This window comes from Castor canadensis, chromosome 1 (genome assembly GCF_047511655.1).
Source record: "Castor canadensis chromosome 1, mCasCan1.hap1v2, whole genome shotgun sequence".
Classification (NCBI taxonomy): Eukaryota; Metazoa; Chordata; class Mammalia; order Rodentia; family Castoridae; genus Castor; species Castor canadensis.
The window spans coordinates 21798049-21817582 of NC_133386.1; the positions used below are offsets into that span (position 1 = coordinate 21798049).

The 19534-nt window shown below is 39.0% G+C and overlaps 1 protein-coding gene across 6 annotated transcripts in view; it reads right to left on the minus strand.

Annotated features, from left to right (window-relative positions):
- Positions 1-19534, minus strand: part of Aig1 (androgen induced 1) — a 248185-nt gene that overhangs the window by 28512 nt on the left and 200139 nt on the right. For all 6 annotated transcript variants that reach the window (XM_074072981.1, XM_074072967.1, XM_074072974.1 and 3 more), the window contains one exon: positions 12175-12290. In XM_074072981.1, coding sequence (XP_073929082.1) covers positions 12175-12290 — 116 coding nt within the window. The remainder of the gene's footprint in view (positions 1-12174; positions 12291-19534) is intronic.

Genomic DNA, 19534 nt, shown 5'->3' on the forward strand with positions numbered 1-19534 from the left:
ATTATTTTTGAAGGAACAACAAAAGAATCAAAATATATTTATTATCTGTTAGAAAAACAACCTACATTTAAAAAATCTTAATCTGAAGTTAGAAAGATGTTTAGTGAACAAGGTAAAAAATGAAAATAATTGACAAGATAAATTTAACCTTGATGAAACAATTAAATTCAAGGAGAGACAGAATTATAAAATACATTCTGAAATAAAAGTAGGTCATTCTCCAAAGGCAGAAAACCTGCTTCAGATTTCTGCACTAAGATTAGAGACCTGCAGATATTAGAACAAGATTGAAAGAATGCTATAAGAAAACCTATAAAAACTTTAACCCAGTCAAGGTGGTGTTCAGTGGTAAAAGTAACAAAAGGAAGTTTCAAAAATGAAAAAAAGAACAAAATCTACTTGGATACTTAATTCTGTCATTATCACAAATAAAAAAAACCCAAACAATAGTGTGTTAATAAGGACAGAGTTAAAAAAAAAGTTTACCCCAGCAGAGGTTTATATCTTATGTCAGATTCATCTACTTGGAATATGGTTTTAAAGAAAAGACACCTGCATTTGTCTAATAGGCAAATAGTACTATTTCACATTGTACTCAAGTTCACTATTTCTTTATAATGCATTTTCTTTGTAACTTTGATTAAAGTTTAGTTCATATAGTCAGGCACATTTAATAGCAAAGGGAGACTAAAGGTAACATGTTTATGCAAGGGGCTTGGCCTGATGTGATAGCTCTTTGGCTCACTGACAACTTACTGTGAGCTGTTCCCTCCTCTAGGGAATGAACACATCTCAACAGAATCCTAAATGACAGTTCTTGGCTTTCTCTAGAGGCTGAAAAGAATTTATGAATGAATTGTCACTTCTTTCTCACAGTCTTCCAACAGAGCTAGAAAACATTGCTAATTCAAGCCTTAGCACTCCATTTTCCTCCTTATCTAATGTTTTCCCATCAGACTATCATGGGACTAAATTACTCAGTATCATTGCAAAATGGTTTGTATTTGTATCTGTAAATTTATGCGTCGTTTTAATTTATATAATCTTTTTGTATGTGAGTCTCAGATTTTAAAGATGACTTGCATATTTTGTTTTTTTCATACTGTCACGTAAGAATATCACAGCCCCAGGATACATCATTGTGCAAAGAAAAATAAAAGTGCTACCAAAACAGAAAAAAACACAATCCGTCCCCAAACCAAACAAGACCCAGAAACCTCAAACTGGGGGGTGGTGGAATAAAACTATTGAAGAGTATTAAGTTGAAGGAATGACATGCTAAAACTTGCACTTTAAAAAGAAACTCTCTATCCAAGTGGAAAGTGGATGGAAGGTAGTGTAAATTGCCAAGTCAGTTGGAGTTTAGGGAGTGTGTGTGTCGAAGAGTGGGACCTACCAACGAAACTGAGGAGTGGCCATGGAAAACCTGGTATCATAGGAAGGGGCAAACACCCAACTAACCAACTACTAACTACCAACTAGCCATGAAAGAACCTATTCAAAGATACTGTGAAAAACTAAAATAAAAACTTTTGGTGGAGAAAGTCTTACACTATAAACAAAAGTCAACTCAAAAGAGTACTTAAGCCTTAAATGTATTGTAATGATTGGAGAGGATCAAATGCCACTGACTCTAGGTGCACAGAACTTCTTTGGTTCATCGAAGGTGGTTTCCTCTCTTTTGTCTCCAGGCCATCTTCTTCCTCTCCCTGGGACCCTTAAAGGCTAATTCCTATTCATCCTCAAAGGGGGAACTTTTATGTCACTTCCTCTGGGAAGGTTTTCATGACCCTGTAAGTCTGGGTTAGGGAACCTTCCTCTGGGCTCCCAGAGCTCCATCTATTTCTTTTTATAAGTAGCCCTTATCAACTGTATGATAAATGGTTTTTATTTCACCATATCCTTCAATAGACTATAAGCTCCTTAAGGGCAGAGTCAGAGCTTTTTACATTGTTTATTCCCCTCTCCCACCTAGCACAATGCTTGGTAGGTACTCAATAGACACTTGTTTGAGAAAGTTAATGAACTTTGTCTTGGATGAATATGTATCTAGATATTTCAGAGTATGGAAGAATTATAATCAAGACAGTTGTTTCTCTTTGAAAATTTTTAAGGAACTGAGTCTACTTTAATGTATAAAGTCAAAGTTTTATATTGTGATTTTAGACAAATTTTTCTTGCCATTTCCATTCATTTTAATCTTTTGACTGGAAGTTGTGTTGACTCTTGGAGGATAAGCTCCACTTGTGTGCAGGTATCTCCTCATTTGAATTGCTCACTTTATTTTCAATCAGTTTTTATTTTGTGTCTGCTAGGAGCCCAGTACTGCTTTAGTGCTGTGGGAAAGAGAAATACCTGGGAACTGGTTTTTGCCTGGTTATTGCTGGCTGTGGAAACCATCTGCTAAATGTGACAATGGACAGGACTGGGGTCACTGTAAAGATGTTCACATAAGACCTCCATGCAGGCCACCAGAAAATAAGCTCATGTTCTGAGCCTTCAAAGTGCTCTCATACTCCCAGAGACACTGAGAAGTCACCTTAGGGTAATGCAGAAGCTATAATTTTGTTAATAGTGAAGCTTTCCTTCTACTTGAGATGTTTTTATTACCTGAACTGGATTATCTCCAATCCAGCAAGGAGTGCAGTCTGTGAGGTTTTTCCTACAAGTTTATCAGCTGTAGTTGGCAATTTAAATGAATCAGGCAGGTGGGAGAAGAGACAATAAAGTTGAAATTCAATCTTAGAGAAATGGATGGTGGGGGTATTGTAAGTACTTTATGTGGTCACTACTGAGCTAGGTGTAAGAAAGTGGTATGTGTGTACATTTAGTATACATACAATGCATGCATTTCATTTTCCTTACTTTGCTTTCATTTAAAATTCATGTGCCATCATAATTTCTCTTGCTAAAATATGTCTTAAGAATATTGTCTCTGGTATTTTGATTGATGTTATGTCTAAAGATAATTGACCCTTAGAATCCTGTAGCCAAGGAAGCTCTCTGTTCTCTATTTGAAAAAATTGAAAAAAAAACCCACATGACAACAACTAGTTTTGAAATCCATGGCAGAAATGAATAAGGGAAAATAAAAATAAAAAAAAAAAAAGAAATGAATAAGGGATATGGTAGTGTACACAAAGAAGCTGAACCAAGCCTGGGGAATCAGAGAAGGCCTCTCTAAAAAAGAGCCATCAACGTTACAGCCTCAAAGAGGAGTACAACTTAGAGTTAACAATGGTGCAAGTCATCGTGGTTGGTGGCAGTATGGGGAAGGTGAAAGCTTTGAGGTTGAGAGGAACTTATTGAGATTGATAATCAGAGAGAAGGTTACTGTGGCTAAGTGAGTAAGAAGAGGGAAAGAGAAGGAAGATGAGGCCAGAGAAGTCAGTAGAGGTCAGGTAACGCAAGGCCATGTTAGGAATTTTGGACTTAATCCCTAAAGGCAATGAGAAATCATCTACACACTTGGAGCATGGGAGTGGCATGTTTATATATGTTTTTAAAAGATCTATGAGGTATGGATGGACAGGGGAGAGGTGGGGGATGGTAATTATAGGTAGTGGCTCAGGAATGAGAGAACTTGAACTGTGATGTTGGCTGTGGAGATAGAGCAAAACACGAAGATTCTAAAAGTATCCTGGAGGTTTTGAAGCCAGAAATTGGTGAGTCACTGCTTGCCTTTTGTAGGCATAAGAGAGATGGATTGAGGATGTCTCATAGGTTTCTAGCATGTTTCCAGCATGGGTGATGATGCTAGGGAGATCCGAGTTTGGGGGTCCGATGGGAAAAGAAGGTATGGCATGTGGCTGTTTTACAATTGCTAAGTGAGCTGAAGATATGGGATGGAGGTTTTGCAATAACAGAAGGGACAGGCTGACATAGGGAGATTGGGTAGCACCAGAAAAACCTGGGACAGGTCTCAGAAGAACTCTAACATGGAGTTTTGGGTAGGGTGGGAAAAGCCAGCAAAGGCAGCTGAGAGGGATCATCAGGAGAACTGTGGAACAATAGGGAGATTGTTATATCACCAAAGTCGAGGGGATAGAGTGTTTTGGGAAGGGGAGGGGGCTAAAATGTCAATTAAGAAGAGGCCAACAAAGCATTTCATGAGATGAAGCAAAAGAGAAGTGACTGGTGACATCAGTAAAGATTTTGCTAAAGTAATGAAAGCTTAAACCACACTGGAGTGGGCTCTTAATAATATTAGCAGTAATGCCCTCTGTTAGGTATTGCTCTACAAGCTTTTCGTGTTTTAAGGATTAACATTTTTCTAACGACCACTACAACCTCACGAGGTAGGTAAGTATCATTATTCCACTCTGCAGATGAGGAAAGCAAGGCATAGAGAGGTCAAGTGGCAGGTCCAAAGTTATCTGACAGAAGCAGAGTTCAGGCTCAGGTAGTCTGGCTCATGAATGCATCATTTCAACAACTCTATTATCCTGGAAGAACACAGACTGTGTAGACAACTCTCTGGAGCAACTAGGCTGTGAGTAGGGGGATGGGGCAGTAGATGGACGTCTAAGAAGGTGGTCCCACAAGAACAACTTTTAAAAGGTGGAGACAAGGATTAGATGTGTTCACGTATGGAAGGATTGAGAAGTGAGGCTGCAGTTAGAGAAGAACAAAGTGATGCCCACTGGATGAGGTCTCAGAGGAGCTGAGGAGAGGGTGGGGTCTGAGCACAGACGGGACCTGCCCAGGGAAGGGTATAGAACATCATTCATGGTGAAGCAGAGAATAGGTGCAGAAAGGATGTTTGCTGGAAGAACTTGAAGAACCCCTGTTTAAAGTCCTTGATTTTTCTCTGTGAAATCAAAGGCTGGAACATCTGTTGCAAGGACTGGGGAGGGTGTGGTGGAGGGGAAAGGGGTAGACAGAGATGTCCACATGGGAAAATTGCCAGATAGCACCAAGGACACATGCAGCATCAACTTGGTGATTCTTAAAGTTTGTGGGGAAATGCATTGACAGTGTTCACGTCATTGGAGGGAAGTTGGAATGTGTAGGAAGCATCATAACCACATACAAAATGATTTCAGGGTAGGGCAAGGTCAACAGCACGTAGGGAAGTCTCATTCTTCAGATTCTCCCAGAATGTCTGAGAACAAGCTCTTGGGAATAGAAGATGAAACTATAAACAATAAATACTGGGAACTGACATGAACTGTATACCCTGGTTTTCTCTGTCCAGATGCAGATCTAAGAGATTGATTTGACCTACTCCCAGTGGGCACTCCCAGGAGCCAAGTGCAAGCCACACTTTCAGCTGTTAAGCTCAATTGTCCAGATAGATTTCTTGCTAGAAGAGGAGAAAACAACAGACTCTCAACAAAGCTCTTATAAAAACAAGCAGATTGGAATAATGGGAAAACGATGACATTCTCAGTTCTCAGGGGAAAAGCAGAGCTCTGGAAATAACAGTATATGAACCATAAGAACATTTCAAAAAGCTCTTTAAACCTCTCCTCCTCCTTCTTTCCGAACTTGACCTCATGATTTTATTGTCTTCATAACAAAACAAAAGATAAATCTTAGAGGCTGGCTCTGGAGGCTCAATCACGGAAGGTGGAGATTGAGAGGATGGTGGTTCAAGGCCAACCCACGCAAAAAAAGTTTGTGAGATCTCATCTCAATAAATGGCTGGGGACAGTTGTGTGTACCTGTCATCCCAACTATGCATTCCTCCTCTGCAAATAGGAGGATCGTGGTCCAGGTAGGTTCACAGATAAAGTGAGACCCTAACTCAAAATAACCAATGCAGAAAGGGCTGGTGGAGTGGCTGAAGTGGTAGAGCGCCTGCCTAGCCAGTGCACAGCCCTGAGATCAAACCCCAGTACTGACAACAAAGCAAAACAAATGAACAAACAAACAACCAAAAACCTCACAGAGCTTAGAACTGGGTCACTTGCTCCTTGCTTTTTTAATCTCCTCCCAGCTCAAAATGCTTGCATCTCTTAGCAGCCACCATTCTCTCAGATCTGCGGTTGGACTCAACACACTCCAGCCTCAGCACAATCTTTTTTTTTTGTAGTTTTAGTTTTATTCTGGAAAATCAGCTTGGTTTGCTCACCATAGCTACTCTGATTCCTGTCGTCAAGCCACTTTCCATAGGCATAGAGAGAACCCCACCCTTCTTGTACTGTGTCACTTTGTGAGGCTGGTACTTAGCATACTTTTTACAAAAGAGTCCTGTAGGTTTTAGAAGTGTTAACCATGATTATAGGAAGGCTATTGGCACCAAAAAAAAAAAAAAGGTTTAAACATTCTTAATAGGTGTAAGGAGACACAATTCCAAGAGCAGAGGATAAACAGAAATAAATTTGATGGAGAAGAAAGAGAGAAAGAGAATGGGCCTTTCTCATAAAGTCTTGATGTCAACATACAACATTTTTGTTGTCCAGAATGAAGGAGAGATACTTTCATTTGAGTGTTCCTATGTGCTCATTCATGCTCACGATTGTGTGAGGCAGGTGCTCTTCCCATTTTATATGATGTAAAAATGAGGTGAAGAGAGGATAAGTAATTTGCTCAAATACCTGAGGAAGAGGGGAACTGGACGGGAGAAGCTGAATTCAAAGATCTGGATTTCTGTCCCCAGAGTAAGCCTACCAGGTGCTCGAATGAAGAATCCTGCAGAAAGCTACCCAGTGCCTAAGTTCTCAGAGCGTGAACTGAACAAAGTGGCTACTGTACTGAATGCCAATTATGTGGTGGGCGTTATATACCCGGGTTTCTGACTCTTACAGAAATCCTGCCTGATAAATATTTTTATGCTCTTCTTTTCAGATGGAGAAACAGGCCCACAGAGAATAAGTGATTTGCTCAAGTGCGTTAGTTTTCTATTGCTGCTGTAACATATTACTGCAAACTTTGTGGCTTAAAACACCACAAATTTACCTAACAATTCTGTAGGTTAGAAGACTAACAGAAATCTCATTGGAATAAAAATCAGATGCTGTCAGTGCTGTTTGTTTCTGGAGTCCATGGAGGAGAAACCATTTCCTTCTCTTTCCACTTTCTAGAGATGGCCCATGTTCATTGCTTATGGTTCCCTTCTTCAATCTTTGAAGCTACCCATGGTGGCTTGAGAACTTTTCATGGTGTATCTTCCAAACTGTTCTGTATCATGTCTCTCTCCATAGCTGTGAAAGACTCTCAACTTGTAAGGACTGGTGTTGTTAGACTGGGTCCTACTGCATCGTGCAAGCTACTTTCCCAAGCCCATTGTCCTTAACTTCATCACACCTGCAAAGGCCTTTTTCTCATGTACCATGTAAGGTAACATATTCACGTGTCCTAAGGATTATTAGGACATAGCTATCTTTGGGACTAGGATAGGCATAATTTGACCTCCCACACCTGGAATAAAAGTTATTAAAGGAACCAAATCTAGAGTTTATAGATTTGGTTGGGAAGTCTTGTTGACTGTACCTTCAAAATATATCCAGACTCCTGGTGCCACCATTTCTACTGCTGAGGTCCAAGCCACTTGATCTCTCACCAGGATTACTTCTACAGCCTTCCATCTCTTCTCCCTATTCCACTCTTAACATAGTAGCCATAGTGATCTTTTAAAAACATTTCAGTTCATGTCAATCCTCTGTTCAAACTTTCCAGTGATTCCCAATTGCACTATGGATTACAAAGTCTCTACAATGGCTTGCCAGGCCCTATGTGATCCTCTGGACTCTAGGAGTTTCTAACACTTTCTCTGGCTTGCTCTGCTCCAGCACACTGAGCTTCTCATGCTTACTGCTACAGCCATGAGAGGAAGGGTTTCTTTATTTTACTACCTGCTCCAGTACCCTCAAGTAGAGAGTGTGGCATGGTTGTGAGGTGACTCTTCCTTATTAAGGATCTGGGAGGAGAAATGGGAGAAGGATAAATATCTTCTGACTTCATTGCCATTGCTGTGCAAGTGGATGCCCCCGCATCTTACTAATCCCACTTCTTACTGATCGGTGCTGAGAAGCTGAGCTGCAAATACTCACTTTTGCATAGGGTGCATATGTGTGAGGTTTGCAAGGGTCTCTAAAGGGTTTCTCCACTGCAGTTTCTAGATGGTGGATGGAGCTGGCTCAACCTCTCCAACAACCCTTGACCTCTGCTCATTGCAGCACATCTACAGTTTCTTGCTGTTGAGTAACCTTCGCCCAGGGATTGGACTTCTTGGGTGGGCCACCAAATCAATTCAATGTCAAACATTCCTCTATGTCAAACCAGATCACCAGGAAACTCTTTATTCTCTCTTGAGAATGCCAGGTACTTACAAAGTTACTATTTCAGCTTGGGCCCAGTTTTCGAATGCCAGAAAATCAGACAAACTTTCAAGCACTATTAGAGACATAAAAGCCCAATGATGACATAAAAGGCAATGAGGTAGTGAAAGGTTCAAGTGAACAGAGGAAAATGTCATTCTCTGGTCAAAGAACAGGTTGGTCATGTTTGTTCCACTTGTGAAGAAGCAGCCAATTAAATGGGGGAGGGGGGCTTCAATGTGATGTAAAACTTGATTTTCTTGCTAACATTTTTACTAATTCATTTCTAAGACTTTTAGATAAAAGGACATTTTTGTTTTTTGTTTTTTTTTCTCTGCTTGAAGATAATGTATGTTCCCAGCAGGAACTTGAGATATTACAGAAAAGTTTCAACAAAGAAACCAAAAGTAATCCACAATTGTATGGCTGATGGTAATCAAGTTTGGTGGGATATCTGATATGAGACAATTTAGGATTGTATTACAAAAGAAAGATCTTACTTCATTTTGATTTTACTTTATTTTCTGTTGGAAAGTTGTTCAATGAACACACTTGGGAGAATGCAATTTGGAATACAGAGTTTATCTAAGACCAGTAGAGCCCTGAGACAATAAAAAAATGATATTCTCATATCCTTTAGAGTTGTCTTTTATTTTTACTTTTTAATTTATTTATTGTTTTTACATTTACTCACGTGTATACATTGTTTGGGCCACCTCCCTTCACCCCCATTTTTGATTTTTAAAGTGAGTAGTGTTTAAATGAGTAAAAGGAGGAGAAAGATCTTATGCCATTGTAACTAAAACACTCAAACCTTTGAAGAGAAAACATAAGGTGCTCTTATTACTACTTGTTGAGTAGCTTCTCCACCTGACAAAAGCAAATATAGAAACTTTTTAACTGTGAGCTTGGCATTGTTCTCTGTACTCTAAAATCAGTGAGTAGCAGACCCTGTGAGGTACATTCTATCCTCCTTTCTACTGTACATCTGAATATACTGGAGCCAAGGAAAGCAAAGTGTAGGAGATGCAATTCCAACCCAGGAAATCAGCTTAACTGCTAGAATTGGCCACTTTTGATGTGTTTCTTTAAAAACATGTGAAACCAAAAACTCATGAAATCTGTTTATCCATAGAGTTGGTCTTCACACAGGAGGAGGCAGCAGAGGGCATGGTTCATAATGCAGACTCTGAGCCATGCACCTGGGCATGCACTATAGTTCTGACAACAGTCCCATGGATTGTCCTGGGCAAATCTGATAACCTCACTGAGCAATAACTTCCTTCTATGTAAAATGGACAAAAAGTACCTCTCAAAGAGTCACTTGGCACAATGTCTGTCTCCAAAGCATAGTACTCATCATGATCCCTGATAATCACATTACACTAAGATCAAGGGGACTCTATACTGTATCCAGTATGAGATAATATGAATCATCTTATTTATTAGGGGGAATTCTACAAATAGGGTGCAAAGAAATGTGTGGGAGGTGATGTTGGAAGGCAGGTGTTCAGATAAAGAGTTAGGAGCTAAGATACCCACAAACAAACATGAGGATGTTGGTGTCCCAAACATTTAGACAAGTGGAGAGAGAAGGAGCTCAATGGGTGCCATTCAGTAAGGGAAAGTGCAGGTGTCTCTCCTTTACTTTCTCAATTCTTATTATCCAAACCTAGGAGAAGAACAGATTTGGATGTGGAGGGAGACTTGTGAGACTGGACAGTTAGCTAGAGTCCAAGAAGAGCAGACAGACAGCTTGGCCAGCAGCGTTGAGGTACAGAGTCAACTCAGTCTTGTAAAGGCAATCTATTTATTTTATAATATTGGATAAGAAGAATGCTTTCTTCTATCTTGGCCCAAGGTTCTGGAATGTCCAGTTACAACACTGGTATGCTATCAAAAGATTTCATATCTTGAAACTTGCAGTGTTTTATCACTGGTACGTCAACCACAAACCAGTGCCTTTTTGATAGCAATTAAATCCTTGGATTTATATAATGTGACATGATGCAAGGGACATTGTTTAGCTCTTGGCATAGCTATGAATGCCTAGGGCAGAACACCAAAGGAAAAAAGTCTACTTTGAAAGCTTTCTCGGAACAAATCTGAGGAAATACACTGGTTAATGCAAATACATGTCTAAACAAGTACTGATTCGTCTAGGGATCATGTGGGGTTGGCAAGCCTTCCTTGGCATGAGGAGAGTGAGTAATGCTTCATTTTAATGAGGGAACTTGGGGGTCTATAATGAGCGCTATGTGGTATTTCCCATGCGTCTCTTTGGAACATGGACTGATTGCACACAGTGGAAGAAAGGCCATCAGACACAACATAATTCCTGAAATATCTAGGGCTCTACAAGACAATTTGGTAGCATACAAATGAATTCTCAGAAATATACCAAAGTTCCCAGAGAGAAGAACTTTCTTGTCTCACAGGTAAGCAATGTGGTATAATGAGACTGAACTTGGGATGGAGTGAGGGTCTGAGAGGTTGATTTTTAAGCTAGTGTTAAAGGCAGTTCCAGATATGTTTTAAACTCTGTAGCATATCTGGAATGATTGTGTAGCTTCCCTATGTGGTTCTTTTGAAAGGTAGCAATCGCTGATTATCAGGGTCACATGTCTAAAGCATATAAACTCATTTTTAAAGTATAATATTAGTCACATTTTATTGGTGAGTCTTGACCATTTGGCATTCTCTCTCACAGAAAGTCAATACCTAAGATTATGCGGGGGGGGGGAACTCTAGGAAATGATTAGGAAAACAAACTTTTCCCCAGTTTTCATGAATGGTTTTTGCACCAGTTGATGGACTAGCAAATGGATGAACTTCACTGCATGCTCGTTCTAGGGTATGTCATCTGGATGTCTTTGAGATCTATTCACCTGGTGTGGCTTTCTGCTCAGATCTGGGGTACTATGCAAATGCTCGTGCAACATATGTAAAGTTCTAAGCTGACTACTTTATATTTCTAGGCTGGCTAGAGCAAAATGCTGCATGGAGACTGGGCCTCCCAAAGAGCTCTGGGCTTTCGGTAGGAGTAAGTACAGTTGTGGGGTGTTTGGAAGAACATTATCCAGTCCTTCAGGCTTAAAGGAGGGAATGGTGACCCAAACTCAGGACAAAAGATTCCTTGGTGGGAGGGACCTCCTCTGGGTGTGTTAACAGGTCAAAGAGGACTTGGTGGAATTATAAAAAGAAATAAGAAATCTTCACATTAAGATAAATAATTTTTGAAGTGTTAACACATTAAAAAAAAAACAAAACCCATTTAATGTGAAGTAACTTGCCAGGCAAAAACTCTTATCAGATAAATTTGGCACCTCACTCTTGGGACTTTCATTGCATTCAATAGACCACATGGAAATTTCTTGTGGTTATTCACTCCAGTATTTGAAAACAAAACAGTTAAATTCATTCTATATGTAATAGCTAATTCTGGAATAGGTTTTAATAGATTCATGAAAATGTACATTTTCACTTGCATCCTCTTAAGTTTAAGGTCATTGTTCTAAGAGGTCATTTCTTCTGTTTTCATTTGTGTTTGTTTGCAACTCCTCCAGCCCCCCAACAAAAGCAAAACCAAAAAAATACCAAGCAAAGAAGCCCTTAAGCTATAAAAGTAGTGTCCAAGAAAAACATTTAGTTTGAAAAAGAGTTGAAAAATGTAGCCTTGGAAGAACCAATGCTTACATGGGATTGTTCAACAAATTCCTGCTGTGTGAGGTTTGGCATATACTTTCTAAAAATATAAGCATCTGGGGAAACAAGACAAAGCCCAGGTCTTGGACCAAATGAGGCACCCAGTGTGAATCTGTTAGTGATTATATTAATAATGCAATTTGTGCCCAAATTTAGCAGTGCAGAATCTAATACAATACGAAAGCCCAGCATGCATGGTCCTTACCATAATATATAGCCCACAGAGAAGGTGCATATGGCAGCGAGTCCACTGCTCCTGCTGGGATACTGATGGTGTGATGTCCTCATCTCGATTAATATAAAAGGCAAAACCGTTGTGTGCTGAAAAAGAACAGAGACTAGGTGACACAGATTCTTATCATCGTCTTTCTACAGTTATTTTCTCTCTAGTAGGAAAATGAACAGTGTAAATTTCCAGGAAAGAGCCACAGCAGAAAACGGTCTATGGCTCAACAAGGAGGGAGAAAGAATGGACAGGAAATCATGCATTACAACAGTTGTTCCACTGGTGTTTTTTCTTCTGCAGCTTAACTTTTAAATTTTTATTTAATTTGATGTCCACGATTAGAAATTTTGATGACATTGGAAAGATATATAGCCTAAAATTATGTGAACAAAACAAAAGGATAAAAATAACCACAGATAACATTTTGGTACATGTGCTAATTTTTTTACTCTCTCCGCATATTTTTTATACACAGTGAAGATCACACTGTGCACAATTTTGTTTTAGATTTTTATCAAAATATCACAGAATGGGAATTTTTGATATGCCACATTAGAAATTGTTCTAGAAGATCAACCCTGACTAAACTCTATTATGTGAATGGAATTTTTAAATAATTCAGCCAATTCCTGTTTTGGGGCACTGCACAGTAGTAAAAAGTTTTCCATTTTTCATTAATTAGAAATGTCATTACGAACATCTTTTGTGGAACTCCTTGAATTTTAAATTATTTTCTTAGCGTCAAAGGCCTGTGAAGAAAGATTTCAAGGTTATTGATTCAGACTATCAAAGTACGTGTGTATCAGCATCAAGTTAAGAAACAATGTCAAATTCCCTTCTAGACAGGTTGTGTCAGCTTGCACCAGCAGGGCCTGGATTTAGATATGATGTCTGAAAGTAGAATCCCAAGAAGCTGAGTGGAACATGCCTTTCTTTTTTCTGATCCAATAGCCACTGGATCACTCTACATCCCAAGACTGTGAAACAGGATGGAAATGAAATGCATCCCATCCAGAAAGTCAGAAGAAAGGAAAGTCAATTGCTTAAATCCTTAAAGATCCAAATACAAGAGTACAAGAGTATTTGGACTGACATAAAGGTCTGCGAGCTTCTTAAATAAAACCCGTCAGGACACACACACACACACACATTCAATTTGCTCTCCAATTCTGGAGACTTTTTCAAGAGTACAAAGATGGCAGAACTGAAAATGGATCCATGAGCAGGTTTGAATTCCATGGAGTATCTCCTGAACAGCCATGAAACAATCTTTGTCCTGCTTTTGTTGCAATGTTTGCATATTCAAGGAAAAGGCAGGAAATTGAATATAATTTCCAAACTCTAATAAGTAATTTAACAATATGGAGGCAGTGGCAGGTATAAGAATGTTAGGGATATCAAGGTAAATATCTCTGGAGCAACTTATTTATCTTCACAGAGAAAGCAGAAAGACATGCTTTTGTAGGCAATATTAAGACTATTAACATTCTTTGCCCCAATCTTCTCCTCTAGATAACTCTTCTTAGTGGCAATTCATTAGTAATAAGGGTGTGATATTCTAAGGATGTCAGGTGTGTGATTCCACAGTTGGCTAGCTTTATATTTCTTCATATTTTATATTTATTATTATTATTGTTTGAAAAGAGTATAATTAGTTCTGTAGGGAACCTGCAAAATGCATATGTGTGCTAATATAGAGACAATGCATTGTAAAGATCTAGTTTATTGGATTTTTGTTATAATCTAGTTATTTCAGATGACAGTGGCCAAGAATTTCATCATCAAATAACATCATTTGAGATGTTAACAATACTTGTACAATGTTAAATTAAAATACCTAGCTAGCAATAAGGCTGTGTCTTATCAAATTTTACAAAGAAAAAAATACCTGCAAACCAAACTTTTACACTGAAGACAATGCTGATTCTGATAGCCTGTGTGTGCATTATAAATGGTAATGTTATTATTTTTGGCTTTTTAGAATTTAGAGATTCTGAAACTACCTCTTTATCTGTTGATCCAAAGTGAGTAGAAAATAGGCCATTTTCTACAAGTTTATATTAGTTTAAATAACCCACCTAAAATGCTTAGCTAAACTCACTTATTATTTTACCTAGCTGACTATCAAATAGATGTTATTACCTGAAAAGGTAGGGTCTACTTTGATGATGACAAGCAGAAAATCTGTCTGAAGAAAGCAAGAGCTTCCTAGATTATTTTATCATTGACATCCTCAACACACAAAAAGGAGCAACTTGCTTCTTCAGGGACATAGCCCATGAGAAAAGGTATTTGTGTGGCCAGCTGTGAATGTGCAAATCTGGCCAGTGGCCAATCTCAGGGGAAATGTTTTCTATTTGAAGATAATAGCTTGTCATTCAGAATTTTCAGGCACAAAAGAATTTTCATGCACCCTCTCTGAATGTTTGTAATGCAAATTATATTTACTTATAAATAGTATGTACTGATAAGAATAAATATAGTAGCAAAAATTTACCCACCCATAACTAAAGTTTGAAGAACAAAGATGACAAAAATTTACACATGGCCCTGCTGAATTCTAAGCAATTTTTAGCAGCTTAGTTATTACCTCAAATCTGCAGCAGTGAGAGGGACCTATTTTAGAACTACAGGTATAAGAAACCCAGTTCCAACCCTTTCCCATGCAACACACTACTGTGATGACTTAAGAACCAGGACAGAACTAGTCAAATCCATTCAGGACCATCCACTGCACAGGAATGGCAATCTTAATGGTTTGCTCACTGAGGTTTCTGTAGCACTGAGAAAAGACCCTGGCACACAGAAGTCCTGATAAATATTTACTGAGATAATTTAATCTTCCAAACCACATCCCAGGTGAATATTATTAACTCCATTCTGCAGATGAGACAAAAAGAAAAGGTCAGAATAGTTACCTTCTCTAAGGTCACACGGGTGCTAGGTCTAGAGGGAGGATTCAAAACCAATTCTGTTTTGAACCTGCCTCTAAATCTATCCTCTTTTTTTTCTACACATTTTAAAAGATATCAGAGTGAATAATCTTCACATTTAAAAACCTATGGCAGTGCATAATTGAAGACCACGTACATTGTCTCCCAACAGACCAGAGCTAATTTTTGATTGGGCTTCAAAAATAAAAATGTATTTTGCTAATCTCAATAATAGTAAACCATAAAATCAGCTGGTATAAATTCATAACCTTCCAGTGGTCTGACGATAGTTGCAGATGGCTGGAAGTATCCTCAAACACGAGTACCATTTAAAACTTACAGTATTCTCAGGTGGCTGAAGATCTACTTTGGATAAACAAAGGAGATAGAATCTGGTTACCAGTGGGGACTCCTAAGAGTTGTATGGGATTGTTCTTTGCAGTATGTTGTTGCTGTAATTTGGCTGTGGTTTGTCCTCCAAGGGCTCACGTATTGGGAGACTTGGTTCTCAGTGTAGTGATGGCTACACTGAAGACTAGTGAGGGATCCTTGGGCCACTGGGGGCATGCCCTTGGAAGGACTTGGAAGGCTTCTCTGCCTTCATGTTATTATTTCTTCTGTGATGCCACCTGCATGAGGTCCTCACCAGAGCCAAGTTGATGCTGGCATTATATCCTTGGATCTCCAGAACTGTGAGCTAAATAAACTTCTTTTTTTTAAACAAACAAACAGGTAGCCTACATAATAGACTAAAATAGGTTTCAATAGAACAATCTCTCAGTGGCTGAATCATTGAGGCTTGATTTGTTTTTAACTATTAAGTCAGGGGTAAGGTTGATAGCCTAAAGAGTCAACACTTCATTTACCACAAAAACTCTGTCGTAGAAAGTATTAGTTTAAGATGTAAGTGGTTATCTTATTCCAAACTCTGTCATCCACTGTTGTTACTTTTTTTTTTTTTGTAGTGCTAAGGATTGAACCTAAGGCCTGGAGAATAGTAGATAAGAGCTCTACCACTTAAGCCATAGTACATTTTTTTTCTTGAAATAGGGTCTCACTAACTTTGTCGAGGCAGGCCTCATACTCACAATGCTCCTACCTCTACTTAGCAAATAGTTGGAATTACAGGTGTGTACCACCATGCCCAGCTCATTGTTCCTTTTGATGAAGAGCTATATTTAGAAGAATGTGTCCAAAAAGAGAAGGCCAAACCTATCCTGGCAATTATATTCTTTGTTTTTCTTAATGGGGTTTGACTGGAGCACAGTGGCCACTGTTATGCACTGAACAACACCCTGTGGAAAAGGTCTGCCTGCAGATGGAATCCACAAGGTGGTGTCACCTCCACATACAGCAATACTTAGACCTGAGTGGAGGGCTGGAATCATGGAAGGAATCATGATTTATTTATTAATGTGAAGACTAAAGCAGATGGGACAGGAAAAAGGGTGTCTGGAGAAGACGGTATAGCTAAGTGGAAAGATAAAAAAGCTGACCTCTGGGACCTAGCTCTGATTACTTCCCTCCTTACTCTAGGACTTAAGGCAGTTTCTTGCACACTAGCCAAGTTTAGACTCATGCTTTGTACAATGATGGGGCTGCATTAAATGAATGCTTCTCAAACTTCTGTCATTAAACTAATGTAAGTTTTGTTATAACACATACCTAGGCCCACTAACCTATGCATTAGGTACAGTAAACAGAGCATCAAGGTCTGTGATACTTTTGAGGGGCCTACAAAATGTTTTAGTTTCTTTTAAAATCAGAAAGAAAAGACAGAACTTAGAGTTGACTCTATTCATCTTTATACCAAGCAATCATGGAACAGGACACACTGATGGAGAATGGGATCCACGGCTACAAAATGCCAACAACTTACAAAACTCACAGTGTGGTTCTGTCACGAGCTACCTGACCTAAAGCATTCTTTTTTTCATTATTCAATTCACATTTCTCTTAAATAAATGTATTTAAAGGGAAATTATATAAGTTTTCACAAATAGAATAAAACTTGTCATAAAGAGAAAGGTAACTACAAAAACAAATACAATGAAAATGAGTTAATCTTAAATGTTCACCAGATATGTTTACATGACAAAGACTAATTCTGAGGCTTACTATGTGTTAAATAAGGATGTTAGTAGGTATAAGAGGGGCATTAAGCACACAGCAGTGTGAAATTGAGACTCCTAAATAGAGTCAGGGCTGAAGATAATGAAGAAGGAATTACCTTTTCACGACATGACTTAATATCATCTAATGACAGGTCTCTGTGCCACATGAATTTTCTTGCATACCACTAGGCTGCTGCTGTGGCTTGGCTCTTGAGTGCCTCCAAAGGCCTCTGTGTTAAAGGACTGGTTCCTAACTTGGTGCTATTGGATGTGGTCTTGCTGGAGGTCTTTAGGTCTTTGGGGGTGAGCCCTAGAAGACAGTGGGAACATGGTCTCTTTCTCTGTTTCTGTTTCCAGCCACACGGTAAGTAGTTTTGCTCTGCTGTGCCCTCCTGCTATGATGTACTGCCCCTCCACAAGCCTAAGAGCAACAGAGTCAATCAGTCATATCCCAGAGCCTCCCAAACTGTTTTTTTGCCAGAAAAGTGGAGAGAGGAATGAGTAGGAAGTTTAGATACTGATGGCATTCAAAGCAGTAAAGAAATAGGTATCCACTACACATGACGGATCTGGACTGGCCGTTGGAAAACCTTTCTGGCCATCTGTGATGGCCATCAGTGAGCTATGAACAAAAAACTGTTTTAGGATTATCTTTGCCATGAATTCACAGAAAGATAAAAGTATGTTTTTTTGATGGCATGAATTTAGGCAAGAGGGATGGATGATTTAGGGCCTTCTCAGGATAATTTCAGGTCTCTAGGACTCATAGAGATATCAGGGTTCAGAACACAAAAATAATAAATAAGATCTCAAGACTGCGTTTAGCTCTAAAATCTCTGGTGTTTTTCTTTTTCTCCAAAGTATTTTTTACTAGGAGAGTGATTCTTCTGTAACACATGAGCACCAGGTAAAAATCATTTTTCTTGGAAGGCAGACCAGCTTTTGAATGTGAGGCATGAGCAGCCTCATTAAAGAATAAGAGAGCTGGCACCCCCATGTCTATTTTTGTATATTTGTAGGACAAAGGCTCTGGGAATATTCTCACAGCAGTAGGTGTATCACACTACAGGTGAGTTTTTTCATGTTTGTCAAGACAGCTAGGGTTCCTTTTATCACTGTGACAACTTATGATCACAAATGAAAGGATAGCTGTGCATTTGTGTGTGTGTGTGTGTGCATGTGTCAGTGTGCACCTGTATTCTTGTGTGCATTGGACTAAAGGTGGAGGTGGACATGCCTGGACAGTCCCTATGAAGTTCGCCAGAAATAAAAACCATATGAAAAACTGCCTTAGGATACAAAAAGTTGTACACTCCAGGTTGTAACTTGAATATTTTGTTTTTTTCCTTTATCCCCTCAGTCACTGATATAATAAAAAGGGATTAAAAATGAGAAAATTTTATTTGGAAATAAAGCAAGAAGTAATCTCCAGGTTTGAAAATAAAGCCCATTACATTAGGAAAATATGATTTAAAATGATAGAAAGGGTGACATCAGAAACATGGGACAATAACAGGATACTGTTTGATCCAACCTCTGGCAGACTTCTGGGTTCCCTAAACAAGTCCAGTGTTTGATGAATACAGGAAAAGGCAGCATTGGGTTGGGGCATGTACAGAATGGGAGTGGGTCTTCCCCTGGGGCAACTGTGAACTCAGAAGTAGTTGGTGAGGCATTTCTTCTTTTTCATGGAGATAGAAATGATATCCTAGGAAGACTGAAAACAAATTGATACTCAGTTGCAAACTTGAATTTTTACCTCTGAAAATCTGACCAAATATTTTACCCTGAAACTGTTGTTATTAATTGTATAAATTGGTCAGCTCAAAATGTACTATCTGCCCTTACTCTCCCTAGCAAAGATATTGAAATGAAAGGGAACCTCCAGTCTCGACCACTACCCTTTCCATTTCTCCAGAAATCAAATGGAACTTCCTTTTTCCATGGGTCTCCCTCTCCTAAGCTCTGATGTGCTGGTTTTAGTTTGGTGATGTCTGTAAATATGATACCGAACCTCTCCAGAATATGCCATAGACTTTGTGGGTGCCTTTTTGACATGGTGTTGGCCATCTGTTCCCACTGGCTCCCCAGTCAGACCCAGTGGCTTTTACACAGAAGCAGCCTTACGTTCAAAATGAAGTTAGGGTCAAGAACAGGTTCAGAAGGAGCCAACATGTATTGAACAACAGCATATTCCAACCTCTTTATAGTCCATGTACTAAATTTGGGATTCATTCAGCTATAACATAACTCCAACAACTCTTAGGATATGGCTTTAATAATTAGGTCAAA